General features: G+C 53.7%; 2 protein-coding genes across 13 annotated transcripts in view; one reads left to right on the top strand and one right to left on the bottom strand.

Annotated features, from left to right (window-relative positions):
- The first annotated feature begins 2,988 nt into the window (after positions 1 to 2,988).
- On the top strand, positions 2,989 to 4,416 carry lrrc26 (leucine rich repeat containing 26). The gene is made up of 2 exons (XM_031890619.1): positions 2,989 to 3,790; positions 3,913 to 4,416. The coding sequence occupies exons 1-2, from the start codon at positions 3,184 to 3,186 to the stop codon at positions 4,218 to 4,220; spliced, it is 915 nt and encodes a 304-aa protein (XP_031746479.1). The 5' UTR covers positions 2,989 to 3,183; the 3' UTR covers positions 4,221 to 4,416.
- A 6,800-nt stretch (positions 4,417 to 11,216) lies between these two features.
- Positions 11,217 to 24,558, bottom strand: part of grin1 (glutamate ionotropic receptor NMDA type subunit 1) — a 51,006-nt gene continuing 37,664 nt past the window's right edge. For 4 of the 12 annotated variants that reach the window (XM_031890572.1, XM_031890571.1, XM_012969766.3 and 1 more), the window contains 5 exons: positions 23,178 to 23,339; positions 22,866 to 22,975; positions 20,613 to 20,758; positions 16,718 to 16,828; positions 11,217 to 11,836 (listed from right to left, as the gene is read on the bottom strand). In XM_031890572.1, the coding sequence (XP_031746432.1) occupies positions 11,768 to 11,836; positions 16,718 to 16,828; positions 20,613 to 20,758; positions 22,866 to 22,975; positions 23,178 to 23,339 (598 nt within the window). In that variant the 3' untranslated portion in view covers positions 11,217 to 11,767. 12 annotated transcript variants of the gene reach the window in all.

The raw sequence follows: 24,558 nt of genomic DNA, 5'->3' as shown, positions 1-24,558 counted from the left end.
TTCAGGCTAATGCCAGCGGGGGCAGCAGTGAGACACATTAGGGGAACCGTATGGGTGCAGTTCAGGCTAATGCCAGCGGGGGCAGCAGTGAGACACATTAGGGGAACCGTATGGGTGCAGTTCAGGCTAATGCCAGCGGGGGCAGCAGTGAGACACATTAGGGAACCGTATGGGTGCAGTTCAGGCTAATGCCAGCGGGGGCAGCAGTGAGACACATTAGAGGGAACCGTATGGGTGCAGTTCAGGCTAATGCCAGCGGGGGCAGCAGTGAGACACATTAGAGGGAACCGTATGGGTGCAGTTCAGGCTAATGCCAGCGGGGGCAGCAGTGAGACACATTTAGGGAACCGTATGGGTGCAGTTCAGACTAATGCCAGCGGGGGCAGCAGTGAGACACATTAGGGAACCGTATGGGTGCAGTTCAGGCTAATGCCAGCGGGGTCAAGGCAGCAGTGAGACATATTAGAGGGAACCGTATGGGTGCAGTTCAGGCTAATGCCAGCGGGGGCAGCAGTGAGACACATTTCGGGGAACCGTATGGGTGCAGTTCAGGCTAATGCCAGCGGGGGCAGCAGTGAGACACATTAGAGGGAACGTATGGGTGCAGTTCAGGCTAATTGGCAGCGGGGGCAGCAGTGAGACACATTAGGGAAACCGTATGGGTGCAGTTCAGGCTAATGCCAGCGGAGGCAGCAGTGAGACACATTAGGGGAACCGTATGGGTGCAGTTCAGGCTAATGCCAGCGGGGGCAGCAGTGAGACACATTAGGGAACCCGTATGGGTGCAGTTCAGGCTAATGCCAGCGGGGGAAGCAGTGAGACACATTAGGGGGAACCATATGGGTGCAGTTCAGGCTAATGCCAGCGGGGGCAGCAGTGAGACACATTAGGGAACCGTATGGGTGCAGTTCAGGCTAATGCCAGCGGGGGCAGCAGTGAGACACATTAGGGAACCGTATGGGTGCAGTTCAGGCTAATGCCAGCGGAGGCAGCAGTGAGACACATTAGAGGGAACCGTATGGGTGCAGTTCAGGCTAATGCCAGCGGGGGCAGCAGTGAGACACATTAGGGAACCGTATGGGTGCAGTTCAGGCTAATGCCAGCGGGGGCAGCAGTGAGACACATTAGGGAACCGTATGGGTGCAGTTCAGGCTAATGCCAGCGGGGGCAGCAGTGAGACACATTGGGAACCGTATGGGTGCAGTTCAGGCTAATGCCAGCGGGGCGCAGTGAGACACATTAGGGAAACCGTATGGGTGCAGTTCAGGCTAATGCCAGCGGGGGCAGCAGTGAGACACATTAGGGAACCGTATGGGTGCAGTTCAGGCTAATGCCAGCGGGGGCAGCAGTGAGACACATTAGAGGGAACCGTATAGGTGCAGTTCAGGCTAATGCCAGCGGAGGCAGCAGTGAGACACATTAGGGAACCGTATGGGTGCAGTTCAGGCTAATGCCAGCGGAAAGGCAGCAGTGAGACACATTAGAGGGAACCGTATGGGTGCAGTTCAGGCTAATGCCAGCGGGGGCAGCAGTGAGACACATTAGGGAACCGTATGGGTGCAGTTCAGGCTAATGCCAGCGGGGGCAGCAGTGAGACACATTAGGGGAACCGTATGGGTGCAGTTCAGGCTAATGCCAGCTGGGGCAGCAGTGAGACACATTAGGGGGAACCGTATGGGTGCAGTTCAGGCTAATGCCAGCGGGGGCAGCAGTGAGACACATTAGGGGAACCGTATGGGTGCAGTTCAGGCTAATGCCAGCGGGGGCAGCAGTGAGACACATTAGGGAACCGTATGGGTGCAGTTCAGGCTAACGCCAGCAGGAGTGAGACAGTTATATAAATACATTATATAAGGAGTCCAACAGTCCCATAAACAACCCCCCCCAGGGCAGGGCACTATCAGGCAGGTATGGACTTTGGCTGAGACTGGGAGGGCAATAAGCCAAGGGCAATGGGAGCCGTTACTGATAGAGAGACCGCACCTGTCTGTGGGGCACGGCTTATCTCTCCCTGGTGGGTTATTATTACCCCCCCCCCCCCCCCCCCCCCCGGGCAACGGCCGGGGCAGGAGGGTAAATACACAGACAGTGAGAGTGTTTGTTTTTTTGGCTCTGTCTCTCGCCCTTTCTTTAACACTTTCTCGCACTCTCTAATACCCTTTCTCTAACACTCTCTCTCTGTCTCTAAATCTCTCTAATACTCTCTCACTAAGTCTGGAAAGCTCACTCTAACACTCTAACTCTTCTCTGTAACACTCTCTCTCTAACACCCACTCTCTAACGCCCTATTCCTCAGGGGAAACAGTGTGTTGTTTTGCCCCCCCCGTTACCCCCACAAGGGGCTGCCAGTGGCCCCAGTACAGAGCGGGGTAACATTCCCAGGGCCCTGGGGGGCAGGTGGGTGTCACATGGGTGCGCCTCTCTCTGGGGGAGTCACTGTGGGGGCTAAATGTCGGTACAGGGTCAGTTATTAACCCCTGGGGCAATAGGATCTGCACAAACCCCAGGGTACTGACAGGATTGGGGGTAACTGCTGCCCCCCGGCCAATGGGACACAGACTCCCCGACACCAGTTTCTCCCCTCTGTGCTGGTCCGGCTGGGGCACAGGGGGCTATAGTGACAGGGGCGGGGCACAGGGGGCTATAGTGGCAGGGGCGGGGCACAGGGGGCTATAGTGAAGGGGGCGGGGCACAGGGGGCTATAGTGACAGGGGCGGGCACAGGGGCTATAGTGACAGGGGCCGGGGCACAGGGGGCTATAGTGACAGGGGCGGGGCACAGGGGGCTATAGTGACAGGGGGCGGGGCACAGGGGGCTATAGTGACAGGGGCGGGGCACAGGGGGCTATAGTGACAGGGTGGCGGGGCACAGGGGGCTATAGTGACAGGGGCGGGGCACAGGGGGCTATAGTGACAGGGGGCTATAGTGACAGGGGGCGGGGCAAGATCCCTAAGTATGGGCATGGGGTGCTAGTGGGTACCCTAAAGGGGTTAAAGGTTTCTCCCGGTGCCGAGGGGGGAGCCAAGGAGGCTCCCAGCAGAACAATGGCGTGCCAAGCGCATAATTAAGCCCTGCTGATATTTGCAGAGATCACATGACGTGCTGTTTGCTTAGTAAATTGGGAGGTACCGGAGCACCACAGAAAGTTCTGGGGCTCGGAGCCCGACTTGCCCACGTGGCACAATGGCCGGCTGTGTGGCGCCCCGGGCAGTGCTCTTGGCTGCGGTTCTAGGGGGCACATTGGGCTGTACCAGTAGCTGTACCTGCAGGGGGGGCAGAACGGACTGTACCAATAAGGGGCTTTACTTCATCCCCAGGGATATGGAGGGAGACTCCCACACGGTGCTGCTGGGCTACAACCACATCGGCGCCATCACTGGGCTGTGCCTGCAGCGGTACCGGCGGATGGAGCATCTGGACCTGCGCAGCAACCGCATCTCCACCATCCACAGCCGAGCCTTCCGGTACCAGCAGAACCTCACCTACCTGGACCTGAGCGCCAACCAGCTGGCCACCATCCCGGCCGAGCTCTTCCGGCCCCTGGCCAACCTGCTCACATTGGACCTGGGCAACAACCGGATCTCGGAGCTGCCTGGCAGTGCCCTGGACTCCTCGCTCGCCCTAGATACCCTCTATTTGCATAATAATGCCCTGACGGGCTTAGCCGGCCCACTCCTGGGCAACCTGGGCAACCTGAGGCACCTGCGGCTGGACGGGAACCCTTGGGCCTGTACGTGCCAGATCCAAACGCTGCTGAACTGGATCAAACAGAACCCGGAGAGATTAGAAGGTGAGGCACTTGTGTTCTGCCCCAAACCCTCCTACTGAGGGGCAATTCATCTATAAGGGCAACTGTTTGGGGCTGATACCCCCCTACTGTGGGTAGTAACCTCTCCTCCCATTCCCTTACAGAGCGGGACAGAACACTGTGTGGGTTCCCGGGGTATCTGGACCAGTACCCGCTGCTGGGGATACAAGGGGACTCCTTCCGGCAGTGCCAGAACCTTCTCTCTCTCTCGGCCCAATTGTATTTCCTCTGCATTGGGCTCACTCTGTGTATTGGGAGCATCGGCCTCTGCTTCGCCATTGGCTCCCTGGTGGTCACGTGCCAACACTTCCAGCACTGGCGGAAAGCGAGGCCCCACATGTACCGGAAAAGCATTGTGACCCGGAGGGATGCCATTATCTACGGGCACCAACTGCCTGAGTGCAGAACCTGACTGGTACTGGTGCCAAGAGACTGGCCAGTCGGGGGGTTTGTTATTGGACTGGGGGAGAAACCATTAGGCGGGGGGGATTGGTGCCAAGAGACTGGCCAGTCGGGGGGTTGTTATTGGACTGGGGGGAAACCATTAGGCGGGGGGGATTGGTGCCAAGAGACTGGCCAGTCGGGGGGTTTGTTATTGGACTGGGGGAGAAACCATTAGGCGGGGGGATTGGTGCCAAGAGACTGGCCAGCATGCGGGGTTTGTTATTGGACTGGGGGAGAAACCATTAGGCGGGTGGGATTGGTGCCAAGAGACTGGCCAGTCGGGGGGTTTGTTATTGGACTGGGGGGAAACCATTAGGCGGGTGGGATTGGTGCCAAGAGACTGGCCAGTCGGGGGGGTTTTGTTAATTGGACTGGGGGGAAACCATTAGGCGGGTGGGATTGGTGCCAAGAGACTGGCCAGTCGGGGGTTTGTTATTGGACTGGGGGGAAACCATTTAAGGCGGGGGGGATTGGTGCCAAGAGACTGGCCAGTCGGGGGGTTTGTTATTGGACTGGGGGAGAAACCATTAGGCGGGGGGAATTGGTGCCAGAGACTGGCCAGTCGGGGGGTTTGTTATTGGACTGGGGGAGAAACCATTAGGCGGGTGGGATTGGTGCCAAGAGACTGGCCAGTCGGGGGGTTTGTTATTGGACTGGGGGAGAAACCATTAGGCGGGTGGGATTGGTGCCAAGAGACTGGCCAGTCGGGGGTTTGTTATTGGACTGGGGGAGAAACCATTAGGCGGGGGGGATTGGTGCCAAGAAGACTGGCCAGTCGGGGGGTTTGTTATTGGACTGGGGGAGAAACCATTAAGGCGGGGGGATTGGTGCCAAGAGACTGGCCAGTCGGGGGGTTTGTTATTGGACTGGGGGAGAAACCATTAGGCGGCGGGGGATTGGTGCCAAGAGACTGGCCAGTTGGGGGGGTTTGTTATTGGACTGGGGGACAAACCATTAGGCAAAGCCCGGGGGTGGCTGATGTTGCCAGTACTATTAGGGTACCTATACGGCTCGTGTTTGTAAGATCCCCCAGTACTTCGATGGCCCTTTAGAATGGATAGTGTAGGCAGCTGGGGGGGGGAATGTGGGGGTCAGTATGTGGGCAAGACAACCCCGAGGGGGGCACTACATTTCCTGCTACAGAAGGAAGGGCAAGTTACCCATACGGAGGGGGCAGGGGAGAGAGGGGGCCCAATCAGCTTCCAGATAAACCCAAATGGGATATTAGGGGGAGGTGCATAATATATAGTGGCTTTACCACTTAAGGGCCACACAATTGTATGGGGGCCTCACTAGGGAAGATGGGGGGGTCTCACTAGGGGGTGGGGGGGTCTCACTGGGGAGTGGGGGGGTCTCACTAGGGGTGGGGGGTCTCACTAGGGAGTGGGGGGTCTCACTAGGGGGTGGGGGGTCTCACTAGGGAGTGGGGGGTCTCACTAGGGAATGGGGGGTCTCACTAGGGAGGGGGGGTCTCACTAGGGGGTGGGGGGGGTCTCACTAGGGGGTGGGGGGGTCTCACTAGGGGTCGGGGTCTCACTAGGGGGTGGGGGGGTCTCACTAGGGAGTGGGGGGGTCTCACTGGGGGTGGGGGGGTCTCACTGGGGAGTGGGGGGGTCTCACTGGGGAGTGGGGGGGTCTCACTAGGGAGTGGGGGGTCTCACTAGGGAGTGGGGGGTCTCACTAGGGAATGGGGGGGTTCACTAGGGGGTGGGGGGGTCTCACTAGGGGGGTGGGGGGATCTCACTAGGGAGTGGGGGGTCTCACTAGGGAGTGGGGGGGTCTCACTAGGGGGTGGGGGGGTCTCACTAGGGGGTGTTGGGGGTCTCACTAGGGGGTGGGGGGTCCTCACTAGGGAGTGGGGGGTCTCACTAGGGAGTGGGGGGGTCTCACTAGGGGTGGGGGGGTCTCACTAGGGAGTGGGAGGGTCTCACTAGGGGGTGGGGGGTCCTCACTAGGGAGTGGGGGGTCTCACTAGGGGGGGGGGGGTCTCAATAGGGAGTGGGGGGTCTCACTAGCGGGGTGGGGGTCTCACTAGGGAGTGGGGGGTCTCACTAGGGGGTGGGGGGTCTCACTAGGGGGTGGGGGGTCTCACTAGGGGGTGGGGGGGTCTCACTAGGGGTGGGGGGGTCCTCACTAGGGGGTGGGGGGGTCTCACTAGGGGGTGGGGGGTCTCACTAGGGGTGGGGGGTCTCACTAGGGGGTGGGGGGGTCCACTCAGGGGTGGGGGGTCTCACTAGGGGGTGGGGGGTCTCACTAGGGGGTGGGGGGGGTCTCACTAGGGAGTGGGGGGTCTCACTAGGGGGTGGGGGGTCTCACTAGGGGGTGGGGGGTCTCACTAGGGGGTGGGGGGTCTCACTAGGGAGTGGGGGGTCTCACTAGGGGGTGGGGGGTCTCACTAGGGGGTGGGGGTTCTTCCTGTTATTGCAAATAAAGTGATGTAGTGATGACAATCTCTGCCTGTATGGGATGTGCCCAGACATATGTATAAGTAATAATCATACTCAGGGCCATGTTAGATATATTATGTGTATGTACCACTTGGGGGCGCCTTAGGGGTGTTGGTGCTGATGGGGGTAATACTGTTAGTGGGTGCAAGGGGATATACACAGGTGGCTGCTTAGGGGCACGGCACTAGGGTGAAGCCAGGGAACCCGCTAAGCCCCCGGGGTGAGTCTCTCTGTGTGTAATGAGCATAATAAAGTGACTTATTCATAATGACGTGAGCCCCAGGAGCCCCCTTTGGCTTTTTTAATTTTTGGTTTTTTTTTTTTTTTTTTTTGTTTGTTTTTTTTAAAATTTTTGGGTTTAAAATTTTTTGGGAGGCGTGGCAGCACCCACACTTCCTGACTACAGTGAGTGCCCCCCTGATTTATCTAATCCACCCCCTCTCCTCCCATTCTCCCTCTGCCCCGCCCCCTCTCCTCCCATTCTCCCTCTGCCCCGCCCCCTCTCCTCCCATTCTCCCTCTGCCCCACCCCCTCTCCTCCCATTCTCCCCCTGCCCACCCTCGTCCTCCCATTCTCCCTCTGCCCCGCCCCTCTCCTCCCATTCTCTTCTCTGCCCCGCCCCCTCTCCTCCCATTCTCCCTCTGCCCGACCCCCTCTCCTCCCATTTCCCTCTGCCCACCCCCTCTCCTCCCATTCTCCCTCTGCCCGACCCCCTCTCCTCCCATTCTCCCTCTGCCCCACCCCCTCTCCTCCCATTCTCCCTCTGCCCCACCCCCTCTCCTCCCATTCTCCCTCTGCCCCACCCCCTCTCCCTCCATTTCTCCCTCTGCCCCACCCCCTTCTCCTCCCAATCTCCCTCTGCCCCACCCGCACTCTCCTCCAATTCTCCTCTGCCCCACCCCCTCTCCTCCCATTCTCCCTCTGCCCCACCCCCTCTCCTCCCATTCTCCCTCTGCCCCACCCCTCTCCTCCCATTCTCCCTCTGCCCCACCGTCACTTCCTCCATTCTCCCTCTGCCCCACCCCCTTCCTCCCATTCTCCCTCTGCCCCACCCCCTCTCCTCCCTCTGCCCCCACCTCTCCTCCCTCTGCCCCACCCCCCCATCCTCTCTCCTCCCATTCTCCCTCTGCCCCACCCCCTCTCCTCCCATTCTCCCTCTGCCCCACCCCCTCTCCCTCTGCTCCACCTCCTCTCCTCCCATTCTCCCACCTGCCCCACCCTCTCCTCCCATTCTCCCTCTGCCCACCCCCCTCTCCCTCTGCCCCCCCCTCTCCTCCCATTCTCCCTCTGCCCCCACCCCTCTCCTCCCATTCTCCCTCTGCCCCACCCCCTCTCCCTCTGCTCCACCTCCTCTCCTCCCATTCCATCCCTCTGCTCCACCCTCTCCCTCTGCTCCACGCTCCTCTCCTCCCCAATTCTCTCCTCTGCCCCACCCTTCTGCACTTCCTACTCCTCCCATTCTCCCTCTGCACCCCACCCCCTCTCCTCCCATTCTCCCTCCTGCCCACCCCCTCTTCTCCCATTCTCCCCTCCTGCCCCAACCCCCTTCTCCTCCCTTTCTACCCTCTGCCCCGCCCACCCCTCCTCCTCCCATTCTCCCTCTGCCCCATCCCCCTCTCCTCCCATTTCTCCCTCTGCCCCACCCCCTCCTCCCATTCTCCCTCTGCCCCACTCCCCTCTCCTACCCCAATCTCCCTCTGCCCCACTCCCTCATGCCTCCGTTCTCCCTCTGCCCACCCCCTTCCCGCCATTGCTCCCTCTAGCCCCCACCCCCTCTCCTCCCCCTCTCCCCTCTGCCCACCCGCCTCTCCTCCCATTCTCCCTCTGCCCCCACCCCCTCTCCTCCCTCTTGCCCACCCCCGTCTCCCTCCCTCTGCCCCACCCCCCTCCTCCCATTCTCCCTCTGCCCCACCCCTCTCCTCCCATTCTCCCTCTGCCCCCACCCCCTCTCCTCCCATTCTCCCTCTGCCCCACCCCCTCTCCTCCCATTCTCCCTCTGCCCCACCCCCTCTCCTCCCATTCTCCCTCTGCCCACCCCCTCTCCTCCCATTCTCCTCTGCCCCACCTCCTCACCCCCTCTCCTCCCATTCTCCTCTGCTCCACCCCCTCTCCCTGCCCCACCCCCTCTCCTCCCATTCTCCCTCTGCCCCACCCCCTCTCCTCCCATTCTCCCTCTGCTCCACCTCCTCTCCTCCCCATTCTCCCTCTGCCCCACCTCCTCACTTACTCTCCTCCCATTTCCCTCTGCACACATGACTAAGGAGTGGGCGGGCCATCATGGCCCCACCCCCAGCAGAGTAAAGACCAAAGGACAAGGTGTTTCTCATGGATTTAATTACAAATGGGTTTATTTCAGAACATTCAGGCTCTGTTCCTGCCGTAGGAATAGGACACACTCTGTGCATCAGAACCAGGGACATTCTGTACAGGGGATACAAACGGATCAGCGCTCTGTATCTGTTACATGTAATGTCTCTATAGCGGCACCAAACCCTCTGCAGGGTCTGTACTGCCCCCCCCCCCATGGGTCAGTCCCCCCTAGGCCCAAACTGTACTAATGGCACCGACGTGTTTATGGGTCAGTCCCCCCTAGGCCCAAACTGTACTATGGCACCGACGTGTTTATGGGTCAGTCCCCCCTAGGCCCAAACTGTACTAATGGCACCGACGTGTTTATGGGTCAGTCCCCCCCTAGGCCCAAACTTTACTAATGGTACCGACGTGTTTATGGTCAGTCCCCCCTAGGCCCAAACTGTTACTAATGGCACCGACGTGTTTATGGTCGGTCCCCCCTAGGCCTAAACTGTACTAATGGCACCGACGTGTTTATGGGTCAGTCCCCCCTAGGCCCAAACTGTACTAATGGCACCGACGTGTTTATGGTCGCGTCCCCCTAGGCCCAAAACTGTACTAATGGCACCGACGTGTTTATGGGTCGGTCCCCCCTAGGCCCAAACTGTACTAATGGCCCCGACGTGTTTATGGGTCAGTCCCCCCTAGGCCCAAACTGTACTAATGGCACCGACGTGTTTATGGGTCAATCCCCCCTAGGCCCAAACTGTACTAATGGCACCGACGTGTTTATGGGTCGGTCCCCCCTAGGCCCAAACTGTACTAATGGCACCGATTTATGGTAGTCCCCCCTAGGCCCAAACTGTACTAATGGCACCGACGTGTTTATGGTCGGTCCCCCTAGGCCCAAACTGTACTAATGGCACCGACGTGTTTATGGGTCGGTCCCCCTAGGCCCAAACTGTACTAATGGCACCGATGTGTTTATGGGTCAGTCCCCCCTAGGCCCAAACTGTACTAATGGCACCGACGTGTTTATGGGTCAGTCCCCCCTAGGCCCAAACTGTACTAATGGCAGTGACGTGTTTATGGGTCAGTCCCCCCTAGGCCCAAACTGTACTAATGGCACCGACGTGTTTATGGGTCGGTCCCCCCTAGGCCCCAAACTGTACTAATGGCAGTGACGTGTTTATGGGTCAGTCCCCCCTAGGCCCAAACTGTACTAATGGCACCGACGTGTTTATGGGTCAGTCCCCTAGGCCCAAACTGTACTAATGCAGTGACGTGTTTATGGGTCAGTCCCCCCTAGGCCCAAACTGTAACTAATGGCACCGACGTGTTTATGGGTCAGTCCCCCTAGGCCCCAAACTGTACTAATGGCAGTTGACGTGTTTATGGGTCAGTCCCCCTAGGCCCAAACTGTACTAATGGCAGTGACGTGTTTATGGGTCAGTCCCCCCCTAGGCCCAAACTGTACTAATGGCAGTGACGTGTTTATGGGTCAGTCCCCCCTAGGCCCAAACTGTACTAATGCACGACGTGTTTATGGGTCAGTCCCCCCTAGGCCCAAACTGTACTAATGGCACCGACGTGTTTATGGGGGTCAGTCCCCTAGGCCCCAAACTGTACTAATGGGACCGACGTGTTATGGGTCGGTCCCCCCTAGGCCCAAACTGTACTAATGGCACCGACGTGTTTATGGGTCGGTCCCCCCTAGGCCCAAACTGTACTAATGGCACCGATGTGTTTATGGGTCAGTCCCCCCTAGGCCCAAACTGTACTAATGGCAGTGACGTGTTTATGGGTCAGTCCCCCCTAGGCCAAACTGTACTAATGGCACCGACGTGTTTATGGGTCAGTCCCCCCTAGGCCCAAACTGTACTAATGGCAGTGACGTGTTTATGGGTCAGTCCCCCCTAGGCCCAAACTGTACTAATGGCACCAACGTGTTTATGGGTCAGTCCCCCCTAGGCCCAAACTGTACTAATGGCACCAACGTGTTTATGGGTCAGTCCCCCCTAGGCCCAAACTGTACTAATGGCAGTGACGTGTTTATGGGTCAGTCCCCCCTAGGCCCAAACTGTACTAATGAAATACTTACCAACTGTCAGGACTCTTGTTGCCCTTGCCCTTTACCCTCTGCCCATAGATATAATACTGCCCAACTGCCCTGTGTCCCACGGTGGGGAGGGCTTAGGGGAATTATGGGAGTTCTTGTACCCACACAGTGTGTATATGGTATTTATTTAGTATTTGTTGCTTGCTCACAGGGTTGTACACCCCCAAATAACAGGGATATGGGGGAAACCATCAGTTGGGGGGCCCTGCCCCCCCCTAGTAACATTACATGATCGCGGCCCATGTATATATACAAGTATGTACAACATATGGTACAGACAGGGGTGTGTATATAATATATATATATATAGCAGAAGACAGTATATACAGCATTATACAGCGATTATCCATGCAATGAGCTAAACGCAGGGCGGAGCCATAATCCTTAGCGGGCAGCACTGACGCGGGCCCCCATCCTGCGCACAAAGGATTATCCGAATAGAACCATCGGGGCGTACAAAAGTCTCTTTTATTCCAACCGGTCTCGGGGGAGAAAAAAAATATATATATATTTACAGATTACTCGGTGGGGAGGGGGGGGCATTTTCCAGTCACTGTTGCAATGTCCCAATAAAATCCAGTGCCAGTCCCAGTATCCGGCGTCGGCCCTGCCCGCGTCCGTACCCACAGAACAGTCATTGTCTCTCCGTTGGGGGGGTTACACCACAGTGCTAACAGAAGGGTCGGACAGATTTAGCTGCCCCGTGATATCGGTGGGGTGGTATTGCTGTAAAATACAAATACACAGAGAGCAAACATGAGGCACAACTGGGGCCAAGGCGCGGGGGGGCTGGCAGCTCCTGTTCTGTACTGCTCTGCAGATTTTTATGTCTGTAAAATGACAACAAGTTGGGCCCGTTATAGAGGCAGGCGAGGACCTGGCGCCCATGGGCGAAACACAATTGCTTTACATTGAGAAACGGCAATACAGGCAAGACACGACGGGGCGTTCGGGCGCCGTGGGGCACTTGCTCACCCAGCGGGGGGGTGGGCTACAGATACAGAGAGGCTCTGAACAGGCACAGACGGGGGGCTCTCCAGAGCTGGCGGGACTACACACCAGGGGGGGGATGTAGCTCTGCAACGTATGGAGCGCCCCCCGTATGCACTCACAGGTCCCTACACCTACAGAGAACATGAACCCTGCCCCCCCCCCCCCGGGCTTCTGTACAGACGGACACACGCACACGGACCCATGGGATGCTGGGGGGGGGCGCTCTGTATGTGTATTAGGGCTATGTGGCACAGCCTGGCACTGTATACAGCCAGAACCAGCACTGGGCCAAACGGGGATACAACTCAAGCACAGCCTCCCCATGTATATATACTAACCCCCTGTATACAGATCTGAGCCCCCTGTATATATATATAGATCTGAGCCCCCCTCCATATATAGATTTGAGCCCCCCTCCATATATAGATCTGAGCCCCCCCATATATAGATCTGAGCCCCCCCGTATATAGATCTGAGCCCTCCCGTATATAGATCTGAGCCCCCCCTATATAGATCTGAGCCCCCCTTATATATAGATCTGAGCCCCCTGTATATAGATCTGAGCCCCCTGTATATAGATCTGAGCCCCCCGTATATAGATCTGAGCCCCCTATATAGATCTGAGCCCCCTGTATATAGATCTGAGCCCCCTGTATATAGATCTGAGCCCCCTTATATATAGATCTGAGCCCCCTGATATATAGATCTGAGCCCCCCATATATAGATCTGAGCCCCCCGTATATAGATCTGAGCCCCCCGTATATAGATCTGAGCCCCCTGTATATAGATCTGAGCCCCCCCATATATAGATCTGAGCCCCCTGTATATAGATCTGAGCCCCCCCATATATAGATTTGAGCCCCGTTTATATAGATCTGAGCCCCCCCATATATAGATCTGAGCCCCCTGTTTATATAGATTTGAGCCCCCCCATATATAGATCTGAGCCCCCTGTTTATATAGATTTGAGCCCCCCCCATATATAGATCTGAGCCCCCTGTTTATATATATTTGAGCCCCCTGTATATATCTGAGCCCCCGTCTATTCCACTATTGGATTTCTCCCCAATCCCTAAGCCTGTGTGTTTCCCAGCAAGCCCACGCTGGCACTACAGCCCATTATCAGAGCGGCCGCTGCTACACGGCTGCCATGCTGGGAGATACACAATGGCCGCCCATGTACGGAACAAAGCTCTCTCCTGCCATAGAGAAACCTCACAGGGCTGTTCCTGCCTGAATGTGCTGGATACAAAGCCGCTGGCACAGGGCAGCACTAACATACGGCTTCCCCGGCTTTGTACAGAGTCTTATGTATAGATAAACAACAGAAATATCCACTATGCCCCCCCCCCCCCCCCCAATGCCCAGGGCCAACAATGAAGATTAGTGAGATACAGTGATACAGGGCTGGCACTTCCACCAGTCCATAAATCCCAAATAGTGCAACTGCCAGCACTTCTACTAACTGCCACACACTGCCAACCTGCAATGGGCTTCCCTGGGATCTAATGGCAACACTGGCTCAAAACTGGGATTCTGGTGCTGTATCCAATCCCCTGGCCGGGGCCGGAAGTGCCGGGAATCAGGCCTGGACTGGCAATCTGTGGGTTCTGGCAAATGCCAGGGGGGGGGGCTGTAAGGTGCCACAGACAGTCACTATTTATTGGGCTGGGGGGGGGCTGTTTGTGCCTCTGGGTACTGGGAATGCCAGGGGGGGCTGTAAGGTGCCACAGACAGTCACTATTTATTGGGCTGGGGGGGGGGGGATGTTTGTGCCTCTGGGTACTGGGAATGCCGGGGGGCTGTAAGGTGCCACAGACAGTCACTATTTATTGGGCTGGGGGGGCTGTTTGTGCCTCTGGGTACTGGGAATGCCAGGGGGGCTGTAAGGTGCCACAGTCACTATTTATTGGGCTGGGGGGGGCTGTTTGTGCCTCTGGGTACTGGGAATGCCAGGGGGCTGTAAGGTGCCACAGACAGTCACTATTTATTGGGCTGGGGGGGCTGTTTGTGCCTCTGGGTACTGGGAATGCCAGGGGGGCTGTAAGGTGCCACAGACAGTCACTATTTATTGGGCTGGGGGGGGGCTGTTTGTGCCTCTGGGTACTGGGAATGCCAGGGGGGCTGTAAGGTGCCACAGACAGTCACTATTTATTGGGCTGGGGGGGGGGGCTGTTTGTGCCTCTGGGTACTGGAATGCCAGGGGGGCTGTAAGGTGCCACAGACAGTCACTATTTATTGGGCTGGGGGGGGCTGTTTGGGCCTCTGGGTACTGGGAATGCCAGGGGGGCTGTAAGGTGCCACAGACAGTCACTATTTATTGGGCTGGGGGGGCTGTTTGTGCCTCTGGGTACTGGGAATGCCAGGGGGCTGTAAGGTGCCACAGACAGTCACTATTTATTGGGCTGGGGGGGGCTGTTTGTGCCTCTGGGTACTGGGAATGCCAGGGGGGCTGTAAGGTGCCACAGACAGTCACTATTTATTGGGCTGGGGGGGGGGGCTGTTTGTGCCTCTGGGTACTGGGAATGCCAGGGGGGCTGTAAGGTGCCACAGACAGTCACTATTTATTGGGCTGGGGGGGGGCTGTTTGTGCCTCTGGGTACTGGGAATGCCAGGGGGCTGTAAGGTGCCACAGACAGTCACTATTTATTGGGCTGGGGGGGGCTGTTTGTGCCTCTGGGTACTGGGAATGCCAGGGGGGCTGTAAGGTGCCACAGACAGTCACTATTTATTGGGCTGGGGGGGCTGTTTGTGCCTCTGGGTACTGGGAATGCCAGGGCCTATTTTGTACCCCAGTCCAGGCCTGGAGCTTTGCACTTGTGGGGGGGGGGGGGGGGGGGGACAAGGTTCCTACTGAGGATCTGACCCCTTATCACTAAGCTCCCCTAGAAGCAGGTATGTAACACGGGGCCCGACTGAGGTATCAGAATAGAATGGCACTAGGAGACAATAAGCAAGGAGGTTCCGCAGTTGTTATAGTTTGGGTCAGAAAAGTCACAGAAAGCTACTAACGAGGGACTAACGACAGTGACACCAAATTTACCTAAAACAAGGGGCGCCCTCGCGTTTCTCTGGTAATGTCTGTCCTTAACAACTCGACCTACAAAATCAGCGGCAGCAAATACACATATATTCAATGTATGCCACAAATTGCCCTACTACCCTCTCCCCATGTGTGCCTGCTGGGGGTGGGGGGGGGGTGGGGGGGTGGGAGGGGGCAAACAGACCCCCTCCTACATTATGTGTGTGATTTACATGCTCGTGTATGGAACAGATAGATACAGGTGTGTGTATAGTGAGGTCTCAATAATGTATAGAGATTAAATGTTAGTATGTTATAGAAAGGCCAATTCTAAGCAGCTTTTCAATTGGTCTTCATTGTTTATTTGTTATAGTTTTTTAATTATTTGTTGTCTTCTTCTAAACTCTTTGCAGCTTTCCAATGGGGGTCACTGACCCCGGCAGCCAGAACCTATTGCTCTGTGAGGCTCCAGTTTTATTGTTATTGTTACTTTCTACCACTTATTTTTGTATTCTGGTCCCCCCTCCTATCTATATACCAGTGTCCCATTGAAACCACTCCATGGTTGCTAAGGTAATTCAGACCCTAGCAACCAAAAAGAGAGCTAAAAAAAACTACAAATAATAAAAAATGAAGACCAATTGCAAACTGTCTCAGAATATTACTCTCTACGTCATACTAAAAGAAGCCCTTATAGGAGGAGAGAGCACTGTGGGCTGTGAGTGCCCGTCCCTAGCCCCTAGTACAGGAGAGACAGCTATGAGAGACTGCTGTATATGTATAGCTCTATAGTATATCTGTATATAGCACATACTCACACACTGAAGTACACAGCGGAAACCAACCAGTAACATAACATTCTGACATTTCTTTTGTAAGGATAAAAAAGGTTCCGGTACTGAAAGTTTGTTTGCACTTGGAAATGATGAAAGGGTTAACTTCACAGGGGGGGGTTATGATATTTAGAGCGGGGGGTGGTGGGACCTTCAGAAAAGTGCCATCGTAACAAACAGAAAATACAGGTACGTGTAACGCAAAACATGACTCTCAGTGATGTGAAACCTGGGGCAAAAGAAAATTCCGGGTGCCCCCCCCACCCCCCCGAGGCGTACAACAAGGAACGACAGAACATTCAAAAGAAAACACAAAAAGAAGGGGCTTTAGTATAAAAAGTTGGCACCAGTAGGAAAAAAAATATAGAGATTTCTTTTTTTTTTTTTTGCAAAAAGAGAAAGTTGCGGCTTGTTAAAGAGACAAAAAGGGACAGTTTGGCTCCGGGGCCCTTGCTGGAGAGCGCTGGGTTAGAGCTAGGTACATTAGAGATGACCGACCAAAGTGACCAACTGACTGACTGTGGACGAACATGAGGCCATGGAATGCTGCGGGTACATGTGCAGCAGCTTCTGAACGGGCAATTGGCAGTCAATGGGATGGCAGAGAGAGGAGAGAGAGAGATAGAGAGGATGAGAGAGAGTTAGAGAGAGAAGCATAGAGTAGAGACAAGGGATGAGACTGAGCCATGAGAGAGTAGGAAGAGCAAGCCAAAGAGAGAGAGAGAGATAGAGAGGGCTGAAAGTCTTCTTCCTCTTACCGTGTCTTTGGAGGACCTACGTCTCTTGAAGCTGGAGGCCAGGGTGGAGGTGATGGACCTAAAAGAGGCTTTCTTTTTAGGGTCAGGTTCTGCTCTACCACTTTTTCTATCCTAAAATGAATATGTATAAGCAATTAGATCTCTAACGGGCCTCTGCGTCAGCCTATATGCGCTATAAGCTGGGGGGTAGGGGGGGAGTCCTGTCCTCCAATCCTGAGCAAGACTAAGGCCCTCTTCTGCTCCCTCGCTGGGCTGGGGCTGTTATACAGATGGTCACCGCATAGGTAGATATGGCCGTTACTTGGGCACTGAGGATGGGCCTGTATGTTTGTTGGGTCGGCCACCGGGGCAAGATAAAAAGGTGGCAGTCTCTGTGCCTCTCTGCCATCTTGTTTGCTCCAGCTACGACTCTATTGGTGCATCTGTGGCTCCATCCTGCACTTTGCTAGTTATGGTGCCTCAGGCGTAGGGTGAGGTGACCAAGCCAAGGGTTGGGCAGCTCTAAGCTGGGGTTGGGGGGGGTCTATGGACGGCTAAAGGATCTGTATGCTGGAGGCTGGGTCATAAGAAAGATAGAAGACTGCATTAGAAAGCGGCCATTTATGAGTATTCTGTAAAAAATGTATTCAAAAATTTAAATGGTGCATCGGCTGAAAGCGTCAATTTTTTTCCAAAGCAGAAAAAAAACCAAAAAGAATAAAAACAAAATGGCAAAAGAAAAGCATCAAGCAAATGCTACCGCTGGGTGAGGTGGTTACTATAATGGTATGAGACTGGGAAATGAGCAGTGGGGGGGGGGGGGGGGGTAGAAAATAAATGGCTTCCGTTATACCCACCGGGATATAACACAAATTTATTCCACGGGTGAGGGGCACCGCAGATGGGATAAATTTTGCGGTTCCTTTCTGATATCCATGCACATACGGGGTGGGGAGGGGGGGAAGCAGGATGGATGCAATGAAATGGCGTTTCACTCCGTTTCTAGTATCTACGTGTGATCCCAAAGCCAAATTTCATGGAAATTTATCTTTTTTTTCACTTGCTTCCCTTCTGCTATTTGTTTTCTTTCTAAAATCTGGAGGGGGGAAAAAGTGTCGGATTGTCAAAATGGTCGCCCGTGGGCCTGGTGTAGGAAGGGCGGCAAGTGAAAACTGCGGTGCTGCTGCAGTCCAGTGCTGTGTGCAGACTTCTCCTCGGCGGGGGGGGGGAGAGAGCGCAGACATCGTGTGTACTGCACGTGCCCAGAGTCGCCGGCTTCCCAGTCACCATGTGACTTCTATTCGCTTTGCCCACAACCGTTAATGATTTCCAGATACTCGGAGCTTAAGGCTTCCGGGTCCGACTGGGACTTGTGCATGACAGGCGCCGGTTTCTGGTGGTTATGGAGGAGAATAGGGTCCGATAAATAGGATTTTCAGCCCGACTGTGCCTTAAAGAGGCGGATTCTCTGCAGGCCAGTGAGAACTGTGCCCCCATTTATCTAAAGGCAAAGTAAAGGCCCTGTATGTAGGAATGTTGTGCCCACACAATGAGCTTTGCCAGGGCCTGATTACTAAAATGGGCCAGCCTCAGCTGTACTGGCCACCCACCTGCCTAGCAACCCACCTTGTAACCCAGCAGCTCGACCTTGTTCCTTTTTACAGCCGCTTTGGACTAGGGACTCCTGTGTGTCCAGACTGGCAGATGTGCCACCCTAGGCGCGGGCCTTCCCACAAATCCAGGCCAGAGCGTTGCCAATCATTGCACCCTGCACCCAGGGCACACAAAGTTGGATTTGCGGGTGGTGCCCCGTTGCTAGACACTAAGGAGATAGCTGATGCCAAGGGCTCGGTACAGTAGGCACCGGCTGGGGCAGCAATTCTGCTTTGTGAATCTGCCCCTTTAAGTCACAGCGGCGGCTGAGCGATGTGGCATTTCCCGCCGTCCCGTTATACACGGATCAATGTCTCCATCTCCCAAGTCTGCAGGACCTGACAGACCTAAAGCACACGCACCACTTTGCTTGGGAATCAAAGTCTCGCAAATGAAGAGTTTGCAACCGCACTTTTTTTTTTTTTTTTTTAACAAATCCCCAAAAATAAATTTTTGGAAAAACAAAACAAAAAAAAAAAGAATCGGTATTTGCGTCATGGTAAAAAATCAGCTACAGGAGCAACACGGGTTCATAACTTGGTATTTGCCCGCCGACGTGGCGGGTCAGGAATGGGTGCATCGGCGGGAATGTGCGGCAGTCGGGCGATTTAGAGAGTGTGATTGGATGCAAGCTACAAACCCATGTGGCTGCTGTAGGCATTTTTTCTTAAAGTGCAGTCCAATGGTACACCGATGGAAATGACTCAGATTACTGAACTGATGTTCCGGGCTGCAAAGGAAAGGCTTCGTTAATTAGCACATTAATGACAGGAAATTGAGAGATTCCAACACAAGGAGCGAGGGGGGTCGCTACTAAAGCTGCAGTATTATTGCCCTGTGTGGCCAGCGACTCCCCGCACACCTAGCGAATAAACACATCATGCACCTCATAGGGCTCAACCCCAGTGCCAGCTCTCAGAATAGATTACTTCCCCTTTAATCCTGCTCATTGTCAGGAGAAGGAAAGGGCCCTGCAAAGAAAACTGGGTGTGCCCTACTGTGCCCGGGTTAAGTGGGAGGTCACTATTGTGCCCGGGTTAAGTGGGAGGTCACTATTGTGCCCGGGTTAAATGGGAGGTCACTAGTGTGCCCTGGTTCAATGGGAGGTCACTAGTGTGCCCGGGTTAAATGGGAGGTCACTAGTGTGCCTGGGTTAAAGGGGAGGTCACTACTGTGCCCGGGTTAAATGGGAGGTCACTACTGTGCCCGGGTTAAGTGGGAGGTCACTAGTGTGCTTCGGTTAAATGGGAGGTCACTAGTGTGCTTCGGTTAAATGGGAGGTCACTAGTGTGCCCTGGTTCAATGGGAGGTCACTAGTGTGCCCGGGTTAAATGGGAGGTCACTAGTGTGCCTGGGTTAAAGGGGAGGTCACTACTGTGCCCGGGTTAAATGGGAGGTCACTACTGTGCCCGGGTTAAGTGGGAGGTCACTAGTGTGCTTCGGTTAAATGGGAGGTCACTAGTGTGCTTCGGTTAAATGGGAGGTCACTAGTGTGCTTCGGTTAAATGGGAGGTCACTAGTGTGCTTCGGTTAAATGGGAGGTGACTACTGTGCCCGGGTTAAATGGGAGGTCACTAGTGTGCCTGGGTTAAAGGGGAGGTCACTACTGTGCCCGGGTTAAATGGGAGGTGACTACTGTGCCCGGGTTAAATGGGAGGTCACTAGTGTGCCTGGGTTAAAGGGGAGGTCACTACTGTGCCCGGGTTAAATGGGAGGTCACTACTGTGCCCGGGTTAAATGGGAGGTCACTACTGTGCCCGGGTTACATGGGAGGTCATTACTGTGCCCTGGCTAAAAGGCAGGTCACTACTGGGCCCTGGTTGAAGAGGGGGTGCAACCATCTCAGGCTCTGGGGAACAGACTGATGTCCTATTACTCCGTACTGGGGAGGCGAATAACACAAGGGTGACATCAGATAATACTGCAGCTTTGTGGTTTGATTCACTTTATGCTCAATAGGTAACAGAATGGCACAGCCGTATGCCGCGTCAGTGTCAGAAGGGGGGGCCATACTGCTGGCGCCGCTCTGCCAGTGACAGGGCAGTGGAGCTGGAGTTAGAGGAATGGTGATTATACGCTGTTACGTGGCGCCACCTGGGAGTCACAGTGAAATGGAAAAAGTGGATGGAAACCCCACGACATCCAATAATAATAGTAATAATAATCCAGTTAAAAGGAGGCTTATCTGCTTATCTGTGAGAGGGAGCGCCACCTGGCACCTGGCAGGGAATGGCTCTAAAACACAGGGGTTTGTTCCTCATACCTGCAGGTTTTTTCTCCATACGTTAACGGCAGCAAAGGCCAACTGCATCTGCTTCCTGCGGGCATCCTTGTGCCGCTTGTAGGCAATCTCAATGAATATCAAAAAGATTCCGGCAACAATGCCCCCAGCGACCAGCATGAAGACCCCTGCAAGGAAAATCAGAGAATTAGGAGGGGTTTAATTACCAGGGTAAGACTGGGTTTAATTACCAGGGTAAGACTGGGTTTAATTACCAGGGTAAGACTGGGTTTAATTACCAGGGTAAGACTGGGTTAAATTACCAGGGTAAGACTGGGTTTTATTACCAGGGTAAGACTGGGTTTAATTATCAGGGTAAGACTGGGTTAAATTACCAGGGCAAGACTGGGTTAAATTACCAGGGTAAGACTGGGTTTAATTACCAGGGTAAGACTGGGTTTAATTACCAGGGTAAGACTGGGTTTAATTACCAGGATAAGACTGGGTTTTATTACCAGGGTAAGACTGGGTTTAATTACCAGGGTAAGACTGGGTTTAATTATCAGGGTAAGACTGGATTTAATTACCAAGGTAAGCCTGGGTTTTATTACCAGGGTAAGACTGGGTTAAATTACCAGGGTAAGACTGGGTTTAATTACCAGGGTAAGACTGGGTTTTATTACCAGGGTAAGACTGGGTTAAATTACCAGGGTAAGACTGGGTTTTATTACCAGGGTAAGACTGGGTTTAATTACCAGGGTAAGACTGGGTTTAATTACCAGGGTAAGACTGGGTTTAATTACCAGGGTAAGACTGGGTTAAATTACCAGGGTAAGACTGGGTTTTATTACCAGGGTAAGACTGGGTTTTATTACCAGGGTAAGACTGGGTTTAATTACCAGGGTAAGACTGGGTTTAATTACCAGGGTAAGACTGGGTTTAATTACCAGGGTAAGCCTGGGTTTTATTACCAGGGTAAGACTGGGTTAAATTACCAGGGTAAGACTGGGTTTAATTACCAGGGTAAGCCTGGGTTTTATTACCAGGGTAAGACTGGGTTTTATTACCAGGGTAAGCCTGGGTTTTATTACCGGGTAAGCCTGGGTTTTATTACCAGGGTAAGACTGGGTTAAATTACCAGTGTAAGACTGGGTTTAATTACCAGGGTAAGACTGGGTTTGATTACCAGGGTAAGACTGGGTTTGATTACCAGGGTAAGCCTGGGTTTAATTACCAGGGTAAGACTGGGTTAAATTACCAGGGTAAGACTGGGTTTTATTACCAGGGTAAGCCTGGGTTTAATTACCAGGGTAAGCCTGGGTTTAATTACCAGGGTAAGACTGGTTTTAATTACCAGGGCAAGACTGGGTTAAATTACCAGGGTAAGACTGGGTTTTATTACCAGGGTAAGACTGGGTTTAATTACCAGGGTAAGACTGGGTTTAATTACCAGGGTAAGACTGGGTTTTATTACCAGGGTAAGCCTGGGTTTAATTACCAGGGTAAGACTGGTTTTAATTACCAGGGCAAGACTGGGTTAAATTACCAGGGTAAGCCTGGGTTTAATTACCAGGGTAAGACTGGGTTTAATTACCAGGGTAAGACTGGTTTTATTACCAGGGTAAGACTGGGTTTTATTACCAGGGTAAGACTGGGTTTTATTACCAGGGCAAGACTGGGTTTTATTACCAGGGTAAGCCTAGGTTTAATTACCAGGGTAAGACTCGGTTTTATTACCAGGGTAAGACTCGGTTTTATTACCAGGGTAAGACTCGGTTTAATTATCAGGGTAAGCCTGGGTTTTATTACCAGGGTAAGACTCGGTTTAATTATCAGGATAAGCCTGGGTTTTATTACCAGGGTAAGATTGGGTTTTATTACCAGGGTAAGACTGGGTTTAATTACCAGGGTAAGACTGGGTTTAATTATCAGGGTAAGCCTGGGTTTTATTACCAGTGTAAGCCTGGGTTTTATTACCAGGGTAAGATTGGGTTTTATTACCAGGGCAAGACTGGGTTTAATTACCAGGGTAAGACTGGGTTTAATTATCAGGGTATGCCTGGGTTTTATTACCAGGGTAAGATTGGGTTTTATTACCAGGGTAAGATTGCGTTTTATTATCAGGGTAAGACTGGGTTTCATTACCAGGGTAAGACTGGGTTTTATTACCCAGGACAAGGGTTTCTCAGTGGACTCAAATTTCATCTCATGTGGTTAAAGGCCTTGTTTACACTCCATAACAGCCACGTGTAGCTAGGGGTGCCATGTATTAGGGGCTCACCCCTATTCACATACCTGCCATGTTCTCAAAGGTCAGTGTGGCTGGGGCATTGCTGCGGGAATCGCACTCCTGGTACCTGACCCAGGTCTTATCCAGCTCTTCCATAAAGCCGTTCTCGTGGGACCTGCAAACACCAGAACTGGATTAGGAGGGGTATTTTCCACCCTACAGGGAGGGTCAGAGTAACAGGGGATCTCCTGGGCAGCCCAGACCCTAGGGGCCCCAGCTGTATAGGACACACAGGTCTGGCAGACATTGTGGAAGCCAAAAACCCCTCTCGCTAAAGGGCAAGTAGGAGTGGCAGCAATATGCCAGGGGGTACTTACTTTAGGATGTTGAGTGAGACGTTCTGTTTCCAGGGGCTGTCTTTTCTCATGCCAATGCCGAAGCCGGAGCGGAAGAACAATTCACCGGTGGTAACAAGGTCACACTTCTGAGAGGCCTCAAACTCCAGCACGGCCGAGTCCCATATAAACGCATGCAGTTTGCTGAGGTGCAAGAGGAAAAGGGTCAGTACCAAATTGGGGGGGGACCCCCTAATGTAAGGTGCATTACAGAGCAGTCATCACTAGGGGTCAGCAGCACTCTGTAAGTCCCAAGGAGGAAACCCACCAAACCGGTTCAGACTAATGCTGACTTTCTTACAGCTCCTCTGTTGCACCGACACGGCAGAACCCAACTATAGAGGGAGCCTGTATTTCTACATGACTCTCAGTACAATTCCATAGCTTATTGCACTGTATTCTTTTAGGAAAGCTTTCATGCTAAAGGGGGTGCTTCACCTTTAAGTTTTAGTATGTTACAGAATACCCTATTCCTAGTAACTTTGCAATTGGTCTTCATTATTTTTTTTTTTTATAGTTTCTAAATTATTTGCCTTCCTCTTCTGCCTCTTTCCAGTGCCCTTTACTATTCACATTCCCACCACTGCCTGGTCGCTAGGGTAAATAAAACTCTAGCAACCAGACAGCTGCTAAAGAACGAAATGGGGAGCTGCTGAGCAAAAAGCTAAGTAATTGAAAAACCATAAAAACTGAAGACCAATTGTAAATTGTCTCAGGATATCAATGTCTACATCATATTAAAAGTTACGGTGAACTACCCCTTTAACAGGGAATGATAGAGAATATCCTCATACAATTGGTGCCAGTATCTCACTGAATTCCCCTACATTCCTTGCTACACAAACACACCCATGAGCAGTGCAAGTGCTTGTTTACACCAGACCAGATCATTTTGTGTAAAGGTGGCCATACACAGACAGATTTCAGATGCCAATTCGGGGCCTTAAGCCCAACTTGGCAGCTTATCTGCCTGTGTATGGGGCCCCCCAACAGGCCTCCCTGACCAATTTCTGATTGGCTCATTGCTGCAGTCCTTAAGGTGGCCGTACACCTTAAGATCCGCTCGCTTGGCGATGTCGCCAAGCGAGCGGATCTTCTTCCGATATCCCTACCTACGGGTGGGCAATATCGGGGGAATGTAGGCTAATTCGAATTATAATGACGGGCATAGGCAAAGTCGGTTCGGGGACCGCATCAACGGGTCGATGCGGTCCCCGATCCGACTAGGTTTTCTAACCTGCCGATCGAGATCTGGCAGGCCCGTCAGTAGTCCCCATACACGGGCCGATTAGCTGCCGAATCGGTCTAAGGGACCCATATTGGCAGCTAGAATCAGCCCGTGTATGGGGGCCTTTACTCTAAC

The sequence above is a fragment of the Xenopus tropicalis genome, chromosome 8 (assembly GCF_000004195.4).
Source record: "Xenopus tropicalis strain Nigerian chromosome 8, UCB_Xtro_10.0, whole genome shotgun sequence".
Taxonomy (NCBI): Eukaryota; Metazoa; Chordata; class Amphibia; order Anura; family Pipidae; genus Xenopus; species Xenopus tropicalis.
The sequence above is the reverse complement of the archived record's forward strand: the minus strand, read 5'-3'. Positions and strand labels throughout refer to the sequence as shown.

Coding starts and splice junctions, on each gene's coding strand:
- lrrc26 (XM_031890619.1), top strand. CDS start 3,184: ATGGCCGGCTGTGTGGCGCCCCGGGCAGTGCTCTTGGCTGCGGTTCTA. Junction 3,791..3,912: donor GAACCCGGAGAGATTAGAAG/GTGAGGCACTTG, acceptor ATTCCCTTACAG/AGCGGGACAGAACACTGTGT.